Source organism: Netta rufina (genome assembly GCF_964035555.1).
Source record: "Netta rufina genome assembly, chromosome: 1".
Classification (NCBI taxonomy): domain Eukaryota; kingdom Metazoa; phylum Chordata; class Aves; order Anseriformes; family Anatidae; genus Netta; species Netta rufina.
The window spans coordinates 153,973,216-153,996,080 of record NC_140123.1 but is presented as its reverse complement, the minus strand read 5'-3'; the positions used below and the strand labels follow the sequence as shown (position 1 = coordinate 153,996,080).

At 44.1% G+C, this 22,865-nt stretch overlaps 1 protein-coding gene across 2 annotated transcripts in view; it reads right to left on the bottom strand.

Moving 5' to 3' along the window:
• Positions 1 to 22,865, bottom strand: part of EP300 (EP300 lysine acetyltransferase) — a 62,913-nt gene that overhangs the window by 30,751 nt on the left and 9,297 nt on the right. For both annotated transcript variants that reach the window (XM_084303447.1, XM_084303448.1), the window contains exons 2-8: positions 17,272 to 17,930; positions 8,993 to 9,169; positions 6,397 to 6,658; positions 5,530 to 5,643; positions 4,394 to 4,630; positions 1,168 to 1,261; positions 294 to 428 (exon numbers count right to left, since the gene is read on the bottom strand). In XM_084303447.1, the coding sequence (XP_084159573.1) occupies positions 294 to 428; positions 1,168 to 1,261; positions 4,394 to 4,630; positions 5,530 to 5,643; positions 6,397 to 6,658; positions 8,993 to 9,169; positions 17,272 to 17,930 (1,678 nt within the window). The remainder of the gene's footprint in view (positions 1 to 293; positions 429 to 1,167; positions 1,262 to 4,393; positions 4,631 to 5,529; positions 5,644 to 6,396; positions 6,659 to 8,992; positions 9,170 to 17,271; positions 17,931 to 22,865) is intronic.

The window sequence follows — 22,865 nt, the reverse complement described above, 5'->3', positions numbered from 1 at the left end:
CACACAAGCTATTAGGTTGTCTCCAAACCAGGGCCTCAGCACCAACCCAAAGCAGCAAGCAGATCTTCCAACAGGCTGAGGCACTGCTACCACTCACAGGTCAACACTCACATCATGCTGATGGCCAAAGTATAGAGTGGAACACTTCCAGTACCAGAGCCCTGGAGCAGTACGTGCAGCTCCATGGACAACAAGGAAAGCAGGAGCACCTCTGTCAGGCTTCTGCTTTCCCTTCCCACCAACCCTCACAAAACTCACACTCTGGCCCCTTAGTTTTGTTGCTAGCTACTCACAGTTTATGAACAAGATGATTTCGGAGATCCTGAGTAATGTCTTCATGCCACTGCTTTCGGATTCCAGTATTGGATGGTTGAGCTGTTGGCATAGCCCCCAAACTGGCAACGTTGGCGCTTTCACTCATCATGGAGCTTCAAAACAAAGTAAGAATTTGAGGGTGGAAGTCCAGCCCAAGCTTAGTCATCTTACAGTCATAGCCTCTTTTTGACTAATGTTAGGACAAAGTGCTAGTTCAGCCATTCCTTAATCAATGGACAAACTGTGCAGAAATAGCTGCACAGACACCAAAACAACGCAACCCTCGCAGGATTAAAGAGGACCATGAAAGAGTACACGCTGTGCTACCCAAGGATTTGGAAAACTGGAACAAAAGCTAGAAAATCCAAAAGGGAGAGATAACAATCACTGGAATTTATCCCACTGTTTATTCAAGAAGTGCCATGAGACTTAAGCACAAGGATCACTTTTACACCTCAGCGAACAACTCACCCCTTAACTCCCACTGTGGAGCAACGGCAAGTTCGTGGTATGCCATCCTAATCAGCAAACGCACCAGTGCTTCAGATCTGCCCAGATACTAATCCAGATAACATCTGTAACCTCTATGGCCTAGGAAAATCAGTTTGCAAGCACCAAGTGCCAAAGTTCAAGTGGACACCAAGACCTCTAGAAAGGATACGAACTGAGATATCCCAACTACACGGCTTCCTTGCCAATTGTCCTTAGCAGCAAGGATCTGCTCAGCCCCTCTCGGCACAAGCGTGCAAACCCTTACACACACTCCCATCGCCTTCATCTCTTTTACTACAGGCAATCATCAGCATTTGCAGCTGAACAAAACAGTGGGTTGCAAAGAATTATTCAACTTACTTTTGGGAATTCATGGTTGAATGCAACATCGAGTCAGGCAGCAGGCTGGGGGTTTGAACCCCTACTCCTCCATTCACTCCCATTGGATTTGCACCTAGGAAACATAAGTATAAAACAACCAGCTTAATTATTAAGCAAGAACAGCAATTGCTCAGCAGTAACAAGGGTCTAGACTTTCAAGTACTTTGATTTTTGTGGAAGGAGTTTAATTACTGTCTGCTCTCTTTACCACTTATCCCTTCCTTTTACCAAATTGAAGTCTGAGGCACAACGTTGGTGACCTCAAGGCGAAGCAGCACACAGTATTACTGTTCTGCACACCTTCCTGAACTTCTCAAACAAGCCATTTACATTTGCTGCCATGTTATGTACCCGTGTCCTTTCCTGTGACCCTCTAAAGGTCCAGCATTACAAACCAATTCTGTTGTTTGCTTAGAAGTTTTTTCTGTGATTCAGAGGCTTAGGATAGATATTCAAAGGCTTTGAAAACAAAGCATCAGCTACAACTACATCTGGCAAGATCCCCTCTCACTCATTCCACACTCAGGGAACCTACAGCTAACTTCTGTGTTCGTGCTAAAAAGGAGGAAAATCTGACAAACCTTTGCAGGAAGAAGTGCTAGTAATTTACGTACCAACATCTCATTTTCTGCATCGTGGCAGATCTCAAGCACCGTAAGAAGTGCCTACACACTGCAGTTAAGACTCCAATAATGATGAGAAATGCGGTGTATATCTGCCCAGAACTTCTGAATAGATCACTTTGTGAAGTTGAGTAGCATGAAACCCATTACAAGGTTTTGCATGTATTTAAGACATCCAAATCCTACAGAATTCGTACTTCAAGCAAAATTAGACACTGTACAGGAGAAATCCACTGAAACTAAGTTAAGCAAGTCTAATATATACCTCTAATATCCTAGTCAGTTGTTTAACAGCCCCTTCATACAGCTCTCTGAAGCCCCCCCTAGCCTAATCACTTTTATCCTTCACAAATTCACTTTTACACCGAGAACAAGCTGGTATAGAAGACAACTGTAAACCCTTGCCTCACCTCTCCCTTTTCAACTACCCAAAATGATTTATTTAATGTTTGGAGGACTGCATCTCTTCAAAACCAGAGTACTCACCAAATCCCAGTATTTCTTCTAAACTAGGTGGCATGCAGTCAGTCCATAAGCTGATTCCTACCTCAGCTTTCTAATTTCCACTCCTAACAATGAAACAAGTCAAACGTCCACATTCTCCATGGTTGTCCTTTCTCCATTAAGCACCAGTTCTTCACTCTCCAAGAACCTTTCAACCCCATCCCTTTAACTTGTTTTTTTTTTTTTTTTTTTTTTTTTTTGGATCAGTGCTACAAGGAATGCCCAATTAAGAGTTCACAGGCCAAATTGTCTCATTTCTTTTTGAAGAAAAGAAGCAGAGAAACACTTCAAAAAACTGATTACATCTCTTTCAAACTCCTAAGCCCCTTACTATAACATTTTGGACCTTCTAGAAATTCAGTCATTTGTAAAGCACTAACGTACAGCAGAAAATCATATTTTATCTTCCTGTTTTAAGACCAGGCTCTCTTTTCACACTGAAGGCAACGTTGCAGCAGTATACAAGGTATATGTGACCTATGAGGATCAGTCATCTCATTAACAAGTCTTCTTTGCTTAACCGTCTTCTTCTGAGTAACTCAGGAATACGATGTTCTTTTGTGCAGAAACAGCACATCAGAACTGCAGCCTGCAACCAGCTGCTTACTTTCCTTGGCAATCTCTCAGTCCTTCCCACTGGCAATCCTGCACTAACACAGCACTCGTTCCATTCAAGAGTTTGTCACAGAGCATATAGGCTGGAGCACTACAATCCCATACAAGCATGGGTTAAATGCCTACCAGCCCATCTTTCCACTTTTCAATTAAAAACCAGCACTGCTTAAGCAACTCAAGCTAAGAGCTGAGGGTGAAAAAAATTCCTCTGATGTAATCTCAAACTATCAGCATCGGATTTGATGATTAAGGGTTACTTGATTGGACACCAATGACAGCCAGGGTACAATTAAACTCTTCAAATTAAAATTCTCGTGTCTTCTGTGATTTTGCAATAAGCCACACAGCTTACAGTTACATGAGTCCACAAGACAAGATTCAGAGAGCTGCTTTGTACACACTACTTTACACGTTTTTAAAAGAAGCATTACATATCTGAGATACTGTCGTGGTTTAACCCGGCTGGCAGCTAAATACCACGCAGCCGTTCGCTCACCCTCCCCCCTCCCTCTCTGGGACGGGGGAGAGAAATGGAAAGTGAAGCCCGTGAGTTGAGATAAAGACAGTTTAATAAGACAGGAAAATAATAATAACAATAATAACAATAATGTTACAATGGTGATAATAGGAAAGTAATAATAATATGTACAAACAAGTGATGCACAATGCAATTGCTCACCACCCGCTGACCGATGCCCTAACCCCGAGCCTAACCAGCCTAACCCCGAGCAGTCCGGCCCCCTCCCCCCGGCTAGCCACCCCTATATATTGTTTAGCATGACGTCAGATGGTATGGAATACCCCTTTGGCTAGTTCGGGTCACCTGTCCTGGGTCTGTCCCCTCCCAGCTCTTACTGCACCCCCAGCCTGCCTGTTGGCAGGACAGAGCAAAAGTCTGAGGTGTCCTTGGCTTGGTATAAGCACTGCTCTGCAACAATTAAAACATCGGGGTGTTATCAGCACTCTTCTCATCCTAAGCCAAAACACAGCATTCCACCAGCTACTAGGAAGAAAATTAATTCTGTTCTAACTGAAACCAGGACAGATACAACTGTAAAATGCTACAGTCTGAGTGACAAGGAAAGCACGCTTAAACACAAGCATTTTTATGCGTGCATTTCCAGTTAAAAACTCCCAAACCTCCTGGAACTGGCAAAACAGTACAATAATGAAGCTAAAAAACAACATTAAATAAAGTTATTTGGAAAACCTTTCTCCCCCAAAATACTTTTTCCCCTCCAAAGAAAACACTTTTCACAGAATAATATTTTTGTAAGGGAAGGCATTTCGGCCCTCTAACGTTCCCTGTTGCACTGAGCAGCCTGACATCCCAGGTCTATCTGTATCTATCTGCATTCAGATATCTGAACTGTCTGTCTTCAGGTATCAGGTAAGAAAATTTGCATTAGATATAGCATAGAAAGTTGCCTGTAATTTGTGTTTTAACCGACAAATCTACTTACTTATGGGATTCATAGGGCGCAGGCCCTGGGGTTGCTGTCCTTGTTGCTGATTCTTCACTTGAGCCTGAGCCTGTGTCTGCATCTGGTTCCCTTGATAGGTCAGTCCAAGGGCTGCGTAGGCTCTCTCGATGGAGCTGGGGTCTATCTGACTGGTAGTGCTTATGCTGGGCGTTGTCTGCTGCCCCACACCAACCGAGCCAGTATTTGCAAGTCCTACGGCAGCTCCGCCCAGCAGTGCTGGAAAAAACATGCCAAAAGTTAGTAAAGACAACAGAAGGCAGCCAGAGATCCATAAAAACAGGGAAAAAGAGATGACTGGCTATTCAAAAGCAACACCACCTTCTAGGATTAAGCAGATAAGAGGCCAGGTTTGGAAAAGCTATCATGAAACAGAGACAAATTTTGACCCAACCAGTTATTCCAGGAATATGCTGTTTTCCCTTCGAGCTGCTGAGGAAACCCACACTAAGTATTTAGGACACCTGTTTGCTCAAAACTGAGAACAGAGGCACCTAGGTCACAGAGGTTAAAGACAGGAAGGTATAGTTCTTCAACAGCCACTGTTATGTTTTTTCATTTTACATGTATTATCATTTTCTTAAAACATGAAATATCCCAACTCACAGTGGTCATGAGAAGAGCCCAAAGTATACATTAAGAAGCATGAAAAAGCATACAGGTAACATGATGACAAATCTTTCAAGTTTTCGCAGGAAAACACATAGGGACAGAAAAGGGAGGTGGGAAAGAAACATAATGCAGTCAGAGGATGAAGACAGAACAGAGATCATCAGGACCAAAATGGCACAACCGTCTTTGCACACGCATGTCTGTTTCCAGAAGCTCATCAGCTCGAAGAGGTGGTAGAGAAAAGCAAATCAGTTAGTTGAGAGTACTGTTTCTTGTTCACCTTTACCACTCTCCTGCTAGGAAAATCCAATAGATTTTGATTTGGAAGTTAGAAACCTAGCTACCAGAGACATAAAAATATTCTGCCACGACAAAGCAAGAGGAAAATCCTATTACACATTTCCAGGTCCAAGAGCATCACCATTACCACCTGGGTGCAAGCAAGTTCAACTCCTAACATAAATTTCATGGTTTATCTAATACAGGGGAATTTGTAGCAGACTTACATTGTTGGTTTCTTTTGTCCCCAGCATTTTTGAGAGGCAAACACACAGGACAGTCATGTCTCGTACAGTTCTTCCAGTGCGAGATGATTTGTCGGGAAGACGCGCAGTGTGCCACTGAGAAAGGGAAGGGAAAGGAAAGGAAAACCTTTACAAACTACTGCCAGCATCTCAACGGGGTCAATACAACCTGGGTACGGAGCAAATACTCTCAGGGCACACATCTATATCACAGTTCAGTAAAGGATTACTTTAAGTAGTTCGGTACTGACTAGCCCTGAAAATGTAGCTAGACTCCTTCAAATACTATTGGCTCAATTAAAGCTTGCTTGGAAGCTCCACGTCACGCATCCAAGCCTAGCTCAGAGGACAACACCATGCACATCAGGGACCGGACAGATGGAATCAAACAATTACCATGCCAGCCTCTAGGACAACCCCGATAAGTGAGGGTAGCAAGAAGATAACACACATTTTCTTTGGCTACTAGGATAGACTGAAGAGTTCACCGGTGCCAGAAGCAGCTTAAATCCTGGCTACCCATTGCTTGAGACTTCTCCCTTCTTTTTAGGGGATACAGATTCCTGCTAGCAGACTCCTCCTTTGTGTCTGCCCTCAGCAGAAGGCAGCATCCAAAAGGCCTAGCAGGGAGTTAAAACGCTGAGCAAAACATCTTAATTCATCTCTTTGTTATCTTGCCTTAACTTGGCTAAACTTTAAGACTCAGAAGTTTACCATACGCGTTCCTAAGGGGACAGACAATTTAAAAAATAAAAAATCCATTTCCCAAGCTGCCCACTTGTTCTCTCTTACTAGGAGCCTTTTTGGTCTTGCAAAGGTTGACATCTATATCACCACTCCTTCACTTACCCTGGCAGGATTTGCCAGCCTGACAATGTGTCATGTGGTTCAGGACATTCTTCATGGTTCGGCAATGAGGGAGGTTGCACTGTCGCACCTCACCGTTGGCCTGCTCTCGCCGCTGACACTTGTGAGCATGTAAGAGGAGAACTAACTGCTGCTGGATGAGCTTGCGTTTTTCCGGATCCGCTGTTGGGGCTCCAGACCCCATTCCTTGTGATGCTGCTGGCCCCATCCCAGCTTGCTGAACTTGGGGAGCCTGTTGCTGGCCCTGGAGGAGGCAGAAAAGAAATAAATCTATTTAAGAATCATCTATTTAGCATGTGAACACCAAAAATAAATCCATGAAGAATCACTACGCTGTGTAACCAAGGGAATATCCCATCTATCTGCACCTCTGGATGACCCATTTTAAACAACCCCTCAACAACAGCGTGGGCAGCACTTCTCTTGCCAACCACAAAGTCTTCCCCACACCACACCCTCCTATTTCTAGCTCTCGCCTTATCGAGGACCGGCAGAATTTAACTTTGCACATGCTCACAAGTCATTTGTGGTGCTAGTCCAACCAGAAAAATATTAACAGCACTTCAACCTCAGATGATCACCTCATTTTAGAGGCTAGGGAACCGTATCCCCAATTCTTACATTAGTGGAAGAAAGCACCTTTTAAAATGGATAGTTTTTCCCCTCCTGTGGGACTCCTAGAAAAGGATAATGAAGGGGAAGTTCAGGAACCTTTTGCCATTAGGAAACTCGCACACACACATTCAGAAAAAGGTTCTGCTAGTCTCTGCAGGAGAAGCAGCACAACTTCAGCATAATGCAGGCCAGAGAAGTAATGTCAAGTATGGCAACACCTACTACTTCTTCCATACTTCTGTTTATGTCTTCAGACTTTTGTGTTTCTTGCGAGTGAAATGTGAGAAGCTCTCACAAAGAAGAGGGACTCAGGGACTCTGTCACTTGTCTCATTTCAGTTCAGCAGCCTTCCGTTTCTAACGGACTCTTCACTTACAGAAGGTTTTAGGGAATGTTTCTGAAGATTTCTTTTTTTTTTTTTTTTTTTTTTTATTGAAGAGCTCAACTACCTGCATACTGGTTTTAAATTAAAAAGGGGTAATTTAACTTAGACATTAGCAAGAAGTTATTTACTATGAGGGTGGTGAGGCCCTGACACAGGCTGCCCAGAGAAGCTGTGGGTGCCCCATCCCTGGAAGTGCTCAAGGCCAGGCTGGACGGGGCTTTGGGCAACCTGGGCTGGTGGGAGGTGGAACCAGATGGTGCTCAAGGTCCCTTCCAACCCAAACCATTCTGTGATTCAATGATTCCTAAACACCAGTTTTTCCATAGCCCTTCAATCCCTGCATTAACCTTTCATTTTACAAGACTTTACCAGTTACTCAGTCGCCTCGTGGTTCTTCTATGCTCCAGTATAACTCTGTCTTTTTTGCAATTTTAGGCTTTTTCGCCCAAATGACAACTGAGATAGCAAGCACTTTTCATTCCTAGACCCAGCAGGGTAGTAACTCAACTTCAAGAATCATACGCTCTGCACTGAACACCAGTTTGACACCTGAGATACTGATCAGCAATTTCTGGCTGCCTCCTTATTGGTTCATACACCCAATGGGTTGCATTAGGATTCTGGTGATCCATACTCTACTTTAAAAAAAAAAAAAAAAAACATTAAATTGGAGATCTTAACCCCATGGGCTCTATCTAAGGCACAAAAGTTACCTCAAAGCATTTTTTTTTTTTTAGCAAGTTACTAAGATCAAGAGACTGAACCCCAAGGAAGCGGAAAAATCAATGTAAAATTTGAAGCAGTGAGAAACACAAGCTATATTCAGAAGAGCGATTTTGTTTCACAAACAAGAGCAGATATGCACGAAAGAAAAACAGTAAGACAACGCTGCATGTCTTCCCCCAATCAATTTAAACTTTCAGAATAACGAGGCAAACACATTCAGCTGTTGCTCTCCTAGATCATTAGGCACTAGTGCTAAACTCAGGCTGGGGAGTCTAGTGTTAATGCTTGTCATTTATAAGCTTGGGTCACCACTCACCTCCCCCTTCTTCATGCCCTGCTGCTGTAACAGTGCTGGAGGGCCAGGGGGAGTGACAGGGCTACTACAGCAATGTCAGGAGCATTGCACGAGTTCATGTAAGAGCACAAGAACACACACAGCCAGGGCTTCTAGGCACTATCACATGTGATACGTTTAAGAGCTGCTTCTCTCTCCCAAAAGCATCAGTGAATAGCAGCAGGAAAACAACCATCAAGGTGAATTCACACTGAGAGACCCAGGGAACCAACCCCAAGAGCAGGGATGGGACCGGAGAGCAAAGGTCACTTTGGATAAGGAGCTCCTTTTCATTTCCTCTGCTAACAGGGTTTGAAGGGTGAAGAGCAGAGGTGCAGCTCATGAACAGAGGGAGCAACAGCCCAGCCCTTTTCTCCACACCAGTCCTTTCAGGAGTTGAAGTGCATTGCATGTTGATTCAGAGCGTGAATTCACAGCTGCAAGACCTTTAACAGGGCAACATCTGAGCACTGCACACTGCTACAACATTTACTGGGGACATTTTTCATTCTACTTACCATGTTCGGCATTCCTGCCCCAGGCACTGGCTTCTTGTCCATTGGGAACTGCGGGAGGCTATTTTGCAGTCCGGCTTTATTCTGCATCTGAGGTCCAAGACTACTGGCTCCGATCTGCTGCCCAGTATTCTGACTGTATGGCTGACCATAAGGACTGGGGTTGCTCATCATTCCCATCTAGGGATTAAAATGGCAAGAAGTTCAAGTAAGATAACACAGCTCGCAATTCAGAAGGCAAACGAACACTTCAGAGAAGCGAGAATGATCACAGCCATGAAACGACTGCAATGCAATTCTGATCCACATGCTCCCCTTCTTGTGTACATATCCACATCCACCACACATTAACTCCTCTACCTCAGGGATCCTAGAAACAGAGTAAGACCAATTTATCAACCTTGAGGACAAGTCTGGTCAGAACTAGCCTGATTCTTTCTTTATTATAATGAATTCATTCAACACGTTTCTCGTTCCAGCTTTCTCAGTCACAAATCTGCACCATGAACTACGTAACTCGAGTCTGGAAGAATTCTTCTCCCTGCATCTGTGTACAGTCCACCTGGGGAAAAATGCCCCCTTCATCCGTATCAGCAGGGCTTATCCCAAATACCTCCTACCCAGCTGTCAGCACTCCCACAGCTCCCCTCCAGAGGACTGCAGTAATGCACGTGCAGCACACCCCAGTTTCAGTTCAAGAGACCAGGCACAGGTAACACCGCGATCACCCAGGCACAGGAACTGGTTTGCAGCAAGCAGTACTCAAGGTCAAAGGAGACAGCAGGAAAGCTGCTAACAACATGAAGCTATTGAACCATTCATCTATAGGGGAAGTAGATTCGTGTTTCGCACAGGCTATACGTACAGGCTATATGTTGCTTTCTGCACTGTGCGTCCCCTCTTTGCATATTCAACAGTTTTAGCACACCAGGATCTGTGGTTTGGTGCCTTGGAGCGCTCCAGAATCCGAGGAACAGTTAGGATCCATCAACCGTGCCAATGAAATCATTTCTTCTTTAGCTTGTTCCATTTGATTCCCATCTATTTTCCATGGAAAATTTGGCCTTCTAAGACCAAAACAACCAGTGATAGAGGACCAGGAATATTTGAGATTTTTGTTCAGATTACCACGCTCTCACCATTACTCAGTCAGGATCCTCAAGGAGCCATAACTCACAAAAATGAAGCCCAAAAATACTTGAAAGAGCTGTATGCTTCAGTTCAGATTAGCACTTGACTCAACGTTCAGTCCATTTGACATTTTTTGGTTCAAGTTTGGGCATTTTCCTGGATCCAAAAAAGCATACACAAGCTCCTTACGCAGGTCTCCTTCCTATCACTCCTCTATTTGCCCTCAAATGCTCTTCCTGTAGCAGAAGCACCCTGGTGCTGCTCCTCACCGAGCCTCTCCAATGTACACAGAAAAGCAATCCCCAAGTCCAGAGATTACTTGTGATTAGCCAGAAGTTTTCCTTCCTCAGGCTGTAACTTCTGCCAATCCTTTCCAAAGGCCTTCAGCTTCATTTATAAATAAAGCAGGATCAAACCTATGCTACAGGAAACGGGGCAGAAACCTCGCTGACAGCTCTGCCACTTTCGATATCTAAATGAATTTCCTTGGGGACAACCCCCCTCTTGCCCCACAAGCGATAACCACGATTACACAGCAGTAATTCACCGGAGAGTAATGAAAAGGCCTCTACGTGTGGCAGACAAATTGCGCAACGAGGAGGAACTAAAAACACTTCCTTTGTCCCGCTCGGCACTGCCTCTGTCACGTCTCCGCTACGAGGAATACGCACACGGAGATCAGTCCTGCAGCTGCTGCCAGAAATGGGGCAGGTAGGAAGACTTCAGGCCTTCCTGCCTCCACGCAGAAGACCAGTAAGGTCTCTCCTCTGTGCAAGTTGGATGGAGAAGAAAAAAATCTGGAGAGCCAAAGGCACTGATAACTTTGGGGAGACTCTTCCCACTGTCACTGCTGCCTCGAATCGACCAACAGGTTCAAGGCTCAGTGGAGGACTGACAGTGGGAATTACTTCCTTAGGAAAACAAGGTGGGTTTTCCTGGAAAGACAGCCTGATCTCTGGTTCCAGAAAGGGTGAAATCGGGAACACATCAAAGAATGGACGTTTCTAAGCAAAGTTTTAAGTTAATTGAATTCATCTCCATAGTTAGCTGTTACACACTGCTACCATTCTTAAAAAAAAAAAAACCACAAAACTAAGCAGCCAATTCAGATTAGGTCGAAGGCACATTTTCACACCCTGATGTCACGGGGAGAAAAAAGAAATCAATTTGCTCACCTTCAGCAAGTTGGGACTTATGTTGATACCCACGGCCTCAGAATGAGCGTGGTTTGATGAGCCAGCTCTGTCCTGGCAAGAGGGGTACGACAAACCTGGACTTCCCATAGCGCCTCTGCTATGTCACTGGCAAGTAAAGCTTTCTGATGAAACACAGGGACGAGGTTTGACCATGCCAGTCAACCTTTGTACCCACAACAGTACGGCTGGATACGAGTTTTAGGTGAAGCCCCTGGCTTTTTCAGATGTGCAGCTCAGGCTGACAAAGCACGAAGATCTCTGATGCTTCTTTAAGTGTGAGCTGAGCCGTTAACATTGTTTGGGGTGCAAAATCAGCCCCTCAGTAAGGTTGCCTCCATGGCAGAAATGCACTCTCCCTAGGGCTGAGAACCATCACCTACCCCTCAAAGGGGACTTTCTGCCCCCACCCCATCCTCTGGGAGCTGGCAGCAGACCACGTGCCCCACTCAGCCCAGCTGACCCCAGTGATCCTGTCCCGGCCCACAGAGGCAGCGAATACCAGCAAAGCACTGAGCAGGACAGACAGCAGGCACAGCAAACTGACCCTAAAAGCAATGTGCAAGCAGCACCTCAGAGTGCTTACGTTCATCAGTTGGAAATGACCAGAAAGACTGACATACAGTTCACCAAATTAGTGACCTGCTGGGCGTGAGGGGTAAATACACCATCAAGTGCAGAAGCACCAGCCAAGGAAGGGTGGTATCAGTGCCATTTAGGTACAGGGCTTCATCTGAAATACCATGCAAAACCCTACGCGGCCGAGTCACAGCTCAGAGGCAGTGAATACAACTTCTGCTCGCTCCTTTCACTGCTCTTTCCATTTTCTTCTTCATTCCCCCCCCATCTGTTGTTTTCCTCCTCACCTCAGAGCCTCGAGTTCCTTTCATCACGCACACAAGGACTTGCACATGAAGAAGAGCAGACAAAGGCACATCACAGTAAAGGAGAAGAGAAATAAAGGGCAATGAAGGATGACAACACATAGGTGACAACCTCAAATGCTTCTTCCTGCCATAGAGAGCTGAAAACAACTTCACTCAATTTTCCTGTCCCCCCTCCCCAGCCGGAGGGGGGCAACTCCAGAGGTGGAGGAAACTCCCCACTGCTTTGCTCTAATGCCACCAAACAGATGCATCTTCAGCTTGGATGACAGTCAAGCAACCAACAACTCTGCCTCTGGTTTTACTGTCGGTGCCACAAGCACAACCCCTACCAGAGGAGGAATACCTGTTGGAGCTGTGCATGCAGACATGCCAAATTTGCTACTGTTGCTCTGTCAGTGAGGCAGTTGCTTTCAGAGCTTGGTATTTGGAAGCCAGCTATGTATCAGCAACTGTGACCGATTTGAAGATTTGCAAAGCTAACTGTAAGGAAGAAACAGAATGAAGATATGAGAAGATTGATCCAAATAATCCAACGTTTGCAGCATCAGCTGTGCCTCTCTGTTGAGGTAACTGCAGTACATGCACTAGGTTAAGGCTACATGAAGGCAATCTTTCCACGTACACGTGTCCGCAGGTAGAAATTAACTTCCCTAAAGCAGGAAGGCAGTTTTAGCAGTTCTCTTCTGGAATTTAGCAACAACAAAACTGTGCCCGTGATACCTGCTGCATTCTTTGCAAGGACTGCTCAAGATTCTTTGCATTTGACCACGCTACATTTAAGATACGTACTGCAAGACGAGCATACTGCACGGCCATCCCTGCAAGAAACTCCCCTACCCACCCCAGAAACAAGTCCTTACTGCTCCCTTTCTCCCCCAGACACATTCCTCCCCTGCGCTGGGATAAAGTGAGCAATTACCCATTTTTCACACCTTGGTTCACCTCAGGACCACAGTGTGCAGCCACACTTTCAATGGCTTAGTGCTCGATCGCATGGCACACTTGGGGCATGGAATCTAAACACCGTGGACAGACCCACGTGTTGAATCAAATGCTTTGTGAAAGCGATATGTAGAAGGTCAGTGTTCTTGGTTGCTTTATAACATGTAATGAATGTTACACTGAATGTGCTAACACTAACAAGCAAGCTTTTTTTTCCATTTCCCTTACCTAAATTTACTATTTGAGGGTATCATCACTTTCAAATTCTGCAATTTTGAACAAGACTTGGACATTTCTTACTGCCTTATTTAAAGGAAGGTACAGAAAATCTAAATTATGTTCACATTTGTAAAACATTACAACTTATTTTTCTTAACAGAAGTGCTAAGCAGTGGTAAAGCACAATAGTGTCTCCATTACAATAGCAGAACTCCATATATTCACAGGAGACAATAGGCCAAATGACAAAATTAACACTGGAGCTCTAAATGTTTAAAGTGATTTCATCAGAGTGAAATAATCACATAGCAAAGGCTGTAATTTCCCTGCTAATCTGAATTGCCTTCATGTCCATTTCATCGAGTACCAGAGCACTTCTGGGCTCAGCAGGATACTCCATCTACATGACCTGAAGGTCAGGTGAATTTCTCCGCTGCAAGATCACAGAAATACAGCTACCAACTCGTATGCAAAATCTCTCCCCCTCTAACAAGTTCCCAATAAACCTGGGAACTCCGGGCAAAATCCAGCAGAAGAGCTGAAGGGCCCCAGGAAGGTTTTAACTATATATATATATGGATTTCCAAATGAAGAATGGTTCAAGACAGGGAACACAAATTTGTTCTTAACTTACTGTGGAGCTTGAATTCGCTGTTTACACTTAAATTAGCCAAAGCTGTAAGGCCAGCCAGTGAAATAAGAAGCCTGAAAAATGTTTAAATGCTGAAAGAATCAAAGCATTACAAACAGTTTCCAAAACTCTATTTTAAGAGGACAGACATTCCCGTTACACTTCACATGCACACCAGCAAGCACACAGAAAACAAAAAGCTATTCAAGAAAGCTAAATTTGTTACAATTCCTCCCCTCTCCAGAATTTCCTTTTAGGCTAAACCTCCACAGGTATTTTTAAGCTGACTCTGGTACCAAAGCAGCGCCCACACCCTGCTCGGAGCAGCACCACCCTCTCCTTTAACACGTCCCCTCCCTAATCTCAGGGCTCGCTCTGCACCCAGCCAGCATGAAGTGGATCAGGAAACTATAGTCAAATTATTATTTTAAATGACCAGGTGAGTTTCAAGCCTCCATTAGCTCCTGGATACAGTGCCATGTAACTGGTGTAGCGACGGTTTGCAGACAATTGCTTCTTCCCATCTCAGTGACTGCCTGTATCACGCGTAACAGGATTGGACCCCAAGACAAGTGGCAGGATACCATGATCCCAATTTATGCCCACCTGGTGACCCCAAACCAATCAGTCACACAGACATTTGGGATCTCCAGGCTTAAAAAAGTAACGTTCACAGCTAAGAAATCGGGGAACTCTGTGCCTAATGTGCAAATCAAGCATTCCACTGCTGCCAGCCCATCTTTCAGGAGGAGAGGAAGAAAATGCTTCAGCAACTCCATGGGACCACAGAACAAAGCAGAAACACGAGCAGTTTTACTGTACAAATGGAATACCCGCTCGGAGCTCATCTCTGCTATTAGGAGAGCATAACATCCTCCTTCCCAATTAGTTCACATGCCAGCAAACATAAGCTATTCGCCTGTAAAAACCATGGCTGACAACACATCTGTTTTACTGAAAGCCAATTCACAGAGGCAACCCTCACTTCACGTGAAGAGGCTGCCTTTGGCAAGCCAACCCGACGCAGTTAACAGAACCGAAGCGCCTGCTTTGCTCTTTTCCCCCTCCTGCCGAAGGACAGCTCTTGAATAATGCACGTTTCTGCAGCGATGAAGGAAGCGCCTGAAAGTTATTACACAAACTCCCACGTTCGCAGCAACACAGGGCTAAATTTACCAATAAAAAAAAAAAAAAAAAAAAAAAAAGCCGCCTTTTGCAAACAACTGCTCAGGGTCCTCTGTTTACCTCTGCTTTTTGAGGATTTGTAGGTGAGGGGGGGGGGGAACAAAAGCAGATGGGTGGAGGGAGAAAACGGTCAGACATGCCTGTTGTCAGCTCCTGCTCACTCGGCTGCACGAAGCGAAAGGCAGGCTGCCTGCCAGCAGCCAAACCAATGGAAGACGTTCTGGAATTTCAGCCTCCATTTCAGACCCTTCCTGCGCATCCGGCAGTTCGAACTGCTCCGCGCGGGCTGCGCCCGCTACGCTCACCCCGCCGGGCTCGAGGCTTTTCTCTCGAGGCGTAAAGAGCTCAAAGTTTTGGTTTTCATTTTTAAACCAGTCTGGGATTATGAGCTAAAAAGCAGAAGTTCTCTATTCGGTGGGGAGGTTCCCAGAAAGCACAAAACGCTGCTTATTTTAGATACTCAGCACACTCCGGAGCTTGAGAACGCCAGGAAGATGATTTAGTTTTTGAACTGCGTCAAAAGCCAAAACCTCAATTTGTGGCCTTTATTTCTCCCAGGTAAGAGGAGGACTTTTGTTTGTTTAAAAATTTAAAACCTTACTTTAGGTTTGAGGATGACAATGTGGCATTTCACCAAACTCTCAACGCATCAATTTCTGCCCTCTGCATACAGCTTTCTGAGCACCAAAGTAATTTTTTTCAGAGCCAATAAGCAACGAATTATCTAATTCCAATACAAGAATACCTCCAAGTAGCTACTTCTTTCTTACCAATCTGAACTGTGTACAGATTTTTCTACTGTAGCAATCTGACTTTGCAACATCTTATTTATCGGGCAAGAATATTTGATATGAACAGGTTGCAACATCAACTCATCCCTAGCCAAACATACCGGGACCATGGTTAGCAGCACACTGAGCCCAAGCAACCAGCTAAGACCAAAAAAGCTTGTCATTAATAACGGTCACAAGACACTACACTAACATCATTTTACTTAATACGTTCAAGCATAGCAAAAGCATTGACACAGCACTGATTTTCACTCGTTTCAAATACGTTTACAGGCTGTGTTGGTTATAATTACAAGCCCTCCAAGCAGACTGATTTTGGTCACTCCAAGATGAATCTATTCAGGTGTTATAAAGCACCTTAGAAGAAAAGTTTCCACTCGTTAACCAATAAACACAAAAAATCCACCTAAAGTGAGCTGAAATACAGATATTTTCCAGGCTTTTTATCAAAAACACCACAAACGAGATCACACACTCACTTGTTTCCCTACTCTAGGAAAGCTGCTTGTCTAACTTTTTTAAACCACTCTTCTCTCATCTTTTCAGAGCAACCTACAACAATTTTATTCTTATCTCCTGAATTATAAAAGCACATCTAACTCCCCCACCAACAGAAAACCTTTTTCTGCTTTCCAATTTACTCTCTGATACACAAAACCTTTCTGAAATTTAAATCTAGATCTGGGTGCCAATAGTCTTCAACAACCCTACACTTCTTTTTTGGGTATTTAAACAAGCATTCTTTCTCCAATAACTCAAGTATTTCTCAAGGGCAATGTACATCTTACACACTATGCATCAGTCCATTCAGACCTGCATTTGCCTCTTCTCAGCTGCTCCAGCATAACGCAATACATAACACATCTGAGACAAAAGATGTTCTTACTAAGTGTCACACAGAGAAGTTCCAAACTTCTAAAACACCCTGAACCATTCCCATCACACTCACCACAGTAGATGGGAAAACACATTTGTGGACAAAGGCATAAAAGACTAAATGCTACCAAGTTTTCCATGTTGTTGATAACCTATACTCTCACAGGACTTAAAAGAAAAAAAGATGGTTAATCTAGAAATACTCTTGCTTGTTGAGCAAGACCCAACTTTTGCCTCCCATCACTTAAAATTTTAACATCATATAAACAAGAGTATTGGATCCTGGGGTAAAGAGACAAAAACCCTATTCTACAAATTTCCTACTGCAGAGGAACCCTGTTCTACAGAATCCCTACTGCAGAGGGATCTGCCTCACAAAATAAATGCCAAGAAGGAAGATAAATCAAGCCCAGCTTGCCTTGCTTACCTTGTTCATGGCTCCGGGCTGTGGCCCCCTCAGTGCAGCCTGCCCTCCCATCTGCGGAGAGCCTTGTTGCAGCGTCTCAGCCAACAAGTTGCCAGCACTTGCCATTCCTGGGTTCGGGTAGGGCATATTAGGTCGGCCTCTGCCTGCTCCAATCGAACCGTTCATGACTTGCCCCTGCATCATCCCCTGCCCGTTGCCTGCTGCCAACATCCCCGGATTCATGCCAGCATTCATCCCCGTGTTCATTCCCATGCCAGGCTGGTTAACTGGACTGTTTACTGTTGGCATCATTCCTGCTGCAGACTGGGCTGAAGGACCCTGGTTCGGGCCGCTCGGAGCCATCGCCATGCTGGGAGAAGTCAGCCCAGCCTGCGCCATGGGGCTTTTCACCATGCTGTTCAACATCCCCATCCCAGGGCTGTTCTGTTGCGTTTGAGCGGCCATGCCCTGGCCAGGGCCACCAACCCCCATGTTGAGGTTTGGGGAGCTCCCAGCCCGTAAGAGTTCGGACAGCTGCTTGTGTTTAGAGGCAGCATCTTGGGCCAGGCCAAGGCTGGTCTGCAGCTGATTAATGTCACCGCCATTGCTGAGTCCCAGTTCGGTGGAGCTGATCAGTTCATCTGGCAAGTCGTGTTCCAGATCAAAGAGCGATCCAAAATCTGAAAAACAAAAACGTTACATGGGGTCAGTGCAATCAGCAATATGTCTTGAGGAATCTTGTTTATCAATTTCCATTTATTTAACCATTGAAATTTCACTTTTCCAGCAGAATTCCTCTATCAGTCATTAGTGAAAACCATCCCAATTCGTTACCATAAACAATTTCTAAACCTTACAAAGTATGATTTGGAGGAAACCACTCTACATCACTTTTCCACAAGAGTATACACTGAAATATCACTAGGTATCTTAGAATGTAATCTCCCAACTTGTGAAATTTGAAGGGGAAGGAGGAAAAAAATGTATTAACATCTCAGAATTCACCAATGGAATTAGACAACTATTAAGAAGAGTTAAAAGATTGATGGCAAATACTGTGTTTTGATTTTTGACTTTCACTGAAGTGTCACTTCCAGAAGAGAACTAACATAGTAATATGGTTTTCAGAAAATGCTTGCTATTTACAAAAAAAAAAAATTAGCAGCTTTCTTCTTGTTTGGTGGTGGTTGGTTTTGTTTTAATTTTCCACATCCAGTCATTCCCAGCACAGAACTGCAAAATTAAATTGAACTTCATGGAATAGGCAGTATTTTCCCCACAACAAGCATAGTCAGAAAACAATTTCAGTAACCCTCCTGGCCATGAGGTTGTGAAAAATCATTAGGATTGGGAAAAAAAATTCAAGAGGTTTTTTTTCTCTTGAACAAAAACCCGGAGTAATCTCCAAGGTAACCAAATGGCAAAATCTTATTACACAGTGGCATGAATTTGATCAAGCAAACAAGAAGTTTTATGTCTGCAGAAGTAGCATGCACCTTGATCTGCATATTTCATCTATAGTAGCTAAAACAAAAATAATCTAGAAAGTTTGTGGCTCAAAGCCAAGCTATTGTGTGACGTAGCCACTTGCAACAGCCGGGCTCAGTATTTAGAATTTGAGAATACACAGTAAATGATTGATTTTATCTTAACTTTTAGCGTAGTGCAGCATCACTTCTGCCAGAAAGGTCATTTTCAAAACCTTCAGATCTAGACGATGACTTAAAATACTACTCATTTCAGCAATTGCAAAAAAGGAAGCGCCAATTACACTGTATTTTACAGAGGTTGGCAAGATGACTTATTCTAAATATTGATGGAAGAGAGTACAGTTAAACCACACATAAGTCAGAAAAGCTGATCAGCATCAGAAATCTATTCAAAATGTTTCACACAATACCATAAGTTGCCAAGCAGCTGAATTCCAGTACTAATAGAGGAGTTTTGTTATTTGTTTTTTTTTTTTTTAAATGCAATTTCCTAACTGTTAGAAGATTGGGACTTTTAAGAATTCTAAGCATATGACATAAGGTTGAGAAGAATGCAGGTATACCAAGAGATCTCAGAACATCATTTATATACTATTCACTAACCTAAAGCACCCAAAGAAGAATGAGTTTCCAAATAACCATGTTTTAGACTATTAATAAAGAATGGGCTAGCTGATTTGAAAGGAAACCTTGTGCCAAAAGTTACATTTTGCAGTAGATACTAAGGATTCATCTTTCAATTACATCTCCAGTACTTTTCAACATGACTGATACTTGTTGAAGATTCAGAAGTGAGGAAAGAAGCAGAAGAATAAAGTTTTGCCCGAGTTCTACATTTAAAATAACGAATTTAGAGTTTGGGGCTGGTACACCTACCTCAAAACATACCCCCCCTCCCCAAAACTAAGAATTAAATATTGATGCACATGGGAAAAGCCACAGTAGGAGAGACCCTCAAGATCATGATAATGAAGAAAGCCATCAAAAAATACTACATGACAGTTTAAAATGGCTTCAACAGGCAAACTAAGATGCTTCCAAATGAGCATTTTAAGGTGCCTGTTAGGATGTCTTTAAACAGACAAGCATTGAAACACTGTAATTCAGAAAACACTCTGGCAAAACAACCTGACAAAGATCTCACAACTCAGGGAGTGAAAAGTAAGACCAGCAATTCTCAAGCTCATCTGTTGTCCAGAAAGATTTCTCCTAGATGAACTGAAAAGTTAGGTGTCCAACACAGACCCCATACCTACAGCAAAACCATACTGGAAGAGCACAGCAGCCTCCCATCTCGGAACTGGGAAACACTTGTTCCAGCAAAGATGCTCAAAAGGCAGTTTTGTGAGTGGCTGCAGATGGACAAGAACTGCTTAAACAGATGCAGGTTCCAGGACACAGCCAGTCTCAAAACAAAAATCCTCACTTTGCCTCTGCTGAGACCAGACCCCTGCATGTAAAGCCGTTCACAAAACCACCTGGAAAACAGTCAGTGATCATCTGAACGATCTGAAAGATCATCTGAGCTACTTGTTTTTTCAAACTATCACCAAACATTTACTCAGATTTGTTTAAATGATTTCAGATACAAGGCTACCAAAGGGCAGTGCAATTCTTATTTTGAAAGACTGAAGGATTTGCTCATCTTTCTTCCCAAGAAAATATTAATCTGCTTCTATGAAGACCTCATTCTTTCAGCATTCCTTCTGGTCAAACATGGGGACACTTCCAGCTGCAAAGCTCACTTGCTCAAGCCCACCTCGAATATCCTGGTACAAGCAACCAGAGCTGCTCAGCACTAACACGCTAAGACCGTCAATCCAAGAGAAGACACCATAAATGATTCCTAGCACCCACAAGGCAAAATCAAAAGCCATTAATACCAGCGAAGCATCACTCAGATGCAAGTTTGCCTTCCTCACCTTTTAGAAAAGATTAAAAAAAAAACAAAACACAACAACTTTCAAGTCTTCTCCAGCCAGCAGATTAAAAATCAACAAAACCAGAAAAAGGTTCTGTTGTCTGGTCAACTACGAAATCCCACTCCTAGTTGGCTGCCAGGAGGCAGAAGATTTCAGGTACGAGACTGAAACACGACCAGTCTCAGAAGACCCTCCGGAACAATAGGACTTTGTGTGCATACAGCAAGAGCTGCAATCCGTTTCACAGCCCTCTACGTACTCTGCACACCCTAAAGCCCACTGTAAGAGACCTACCTATGGCCAATCCAAACACTGACAGAGCTAGGCCAGACAGCTCAGACTACGTGAAAATAATGGCAAATACATTCACGCGAGAGCCAACGGAATAGCTTAAGGCAGAGGTGATAAATATCCAGAGAACGGAGTGACTTTCCAGTACACTGAACGCACAGCTCGCCTTGCCATCTTTTTCGTTAAGGAAGATTTCTAAGAAAGCAAAGCTTCTTAGTGGGAAGTAGAAGAAGACAAATTAGCACTGCAAGGGTACGTCTACCTGATTCCCAGAGCAGAAGGCCACTAACTGACCCAAGAGCTCATCAGAAACATCCAGCAGCAAGCGTTAGAACTAGATCTTGATCCCGGTACAGCGACACAGATTCCACATCATGCTATTAACGGTATTATTAGTGGATGCAGAGGCATGCACTAGTTGTCCTTAGGAACCATACCACCAGGGAACCTTTGCACAGGTCTATCCTGTAGCCCAGAAGCCGGCCCAGCTCGCCATGGCTGTGTCTGATCTGCCACAAGAAGAAGGTGGCTGAGAAGAGCGCAGATGGAGCAGGTCTGTCTTTCCACCGCAGTCCAGTCAGACTGGATCAAGTTAGTGGAACTTCACCCTGAACTGCAAGGAAGCCACTTCAAAAACTGGTGTGTTAGCTTTCCTTGTCTACCGTGAATTCTGTTCTCAGTTTTGGACCCTACAAACCTCTGCCTTCTTAGTAACTTGCCTTTGATGGTGCCTAATCTGCAAGATGCAAGTAGACCGCTGGCCTGGGTGGGAAACACCAGCAAAGCCTTGAAATCAGTACGGACTCAGAGAGGGCCATCAAAACTCTCAAGTGATTAAGAAACCAGTGCCCTATCAAGCAATCAGATTCCAGATGAGTCACAAATGTGTATTTCAAGCTAGTTTTACTGCAAGAGCTCCTGGTGGCCCCAGTGATAACCGTTGTCAAAGCACGCAAGGCAAGGTAGAGATTTCGGACAAAAAATGCTTACATTGCAGGGAGAATATATCCAATGCTGACTAATGAGCAAAGAAATTCACACGTGGGTTTCAAATTGCACATGCTAGTTTCTCTTGCATGCTTTCTAGCCTCATAGTTTTCTCATTTCTGGCTTAAGACCGACCTCTACTCCCCTTTTGGAACAAAACACGAATTTCTATCAAAATGAAGATTACCTGGTTCTAACCAACAGAAAGCTGACGTTATTCATTGCAGCCTAAAAACTTGCTTATGTACTACAAAATTGCCCAGAACACTTCACTCTCGTGTGCACTGCCTGATCAGCCACGGAACTGAAGCAGAGGAGGAGCTGGTGTATCAGAAGCAGCACACGTGTGAACAGCAGTGCCTGGAGAACCCCTCATGCCAGTCACGTAAGAAAGACAAGAGCTGACTCCTGCGTATACCTCAGTGCTGAGCTTTTCGGTAGGTGTGAGACTTCCAGTTCCTGTCCCTGCACCTCTTACGTTATGCTCTGAACACAGACAGCAAGTTAGAAAGCTGCTGAACAGTCATCTCTTTGCACAAGCGTTTCTGGGCTCCAGGAACGTATCAGTGCATCAAATATATGCACCACAGCTGTTAAGTGCACAATGAAATAAGGGGATGAGGCTTAATACAGGACACTGAACACAAGGTAGGCATGTGACAGAGTTGACAGGAGCCGCAGGTGATGCTGGACTACACAGAAAACGGGATACCTTTGCTGTGCTTTCAGACAGAGCTCAACAACGAGCTGCTGAGCTCAGCATCTTCCCCACAACCGTGGCATCAAAGCTATCCAGGATTGAACAGGGCTTAGACATTAACAGAGAAAATGCCCAGAGGATACAACCAATACCCCAGAGTAACCAGCTACTCAAGTCTGCAGTCAAGCACCAGCATTACAAGCCCTAAAATACCCTTTAAAAAAA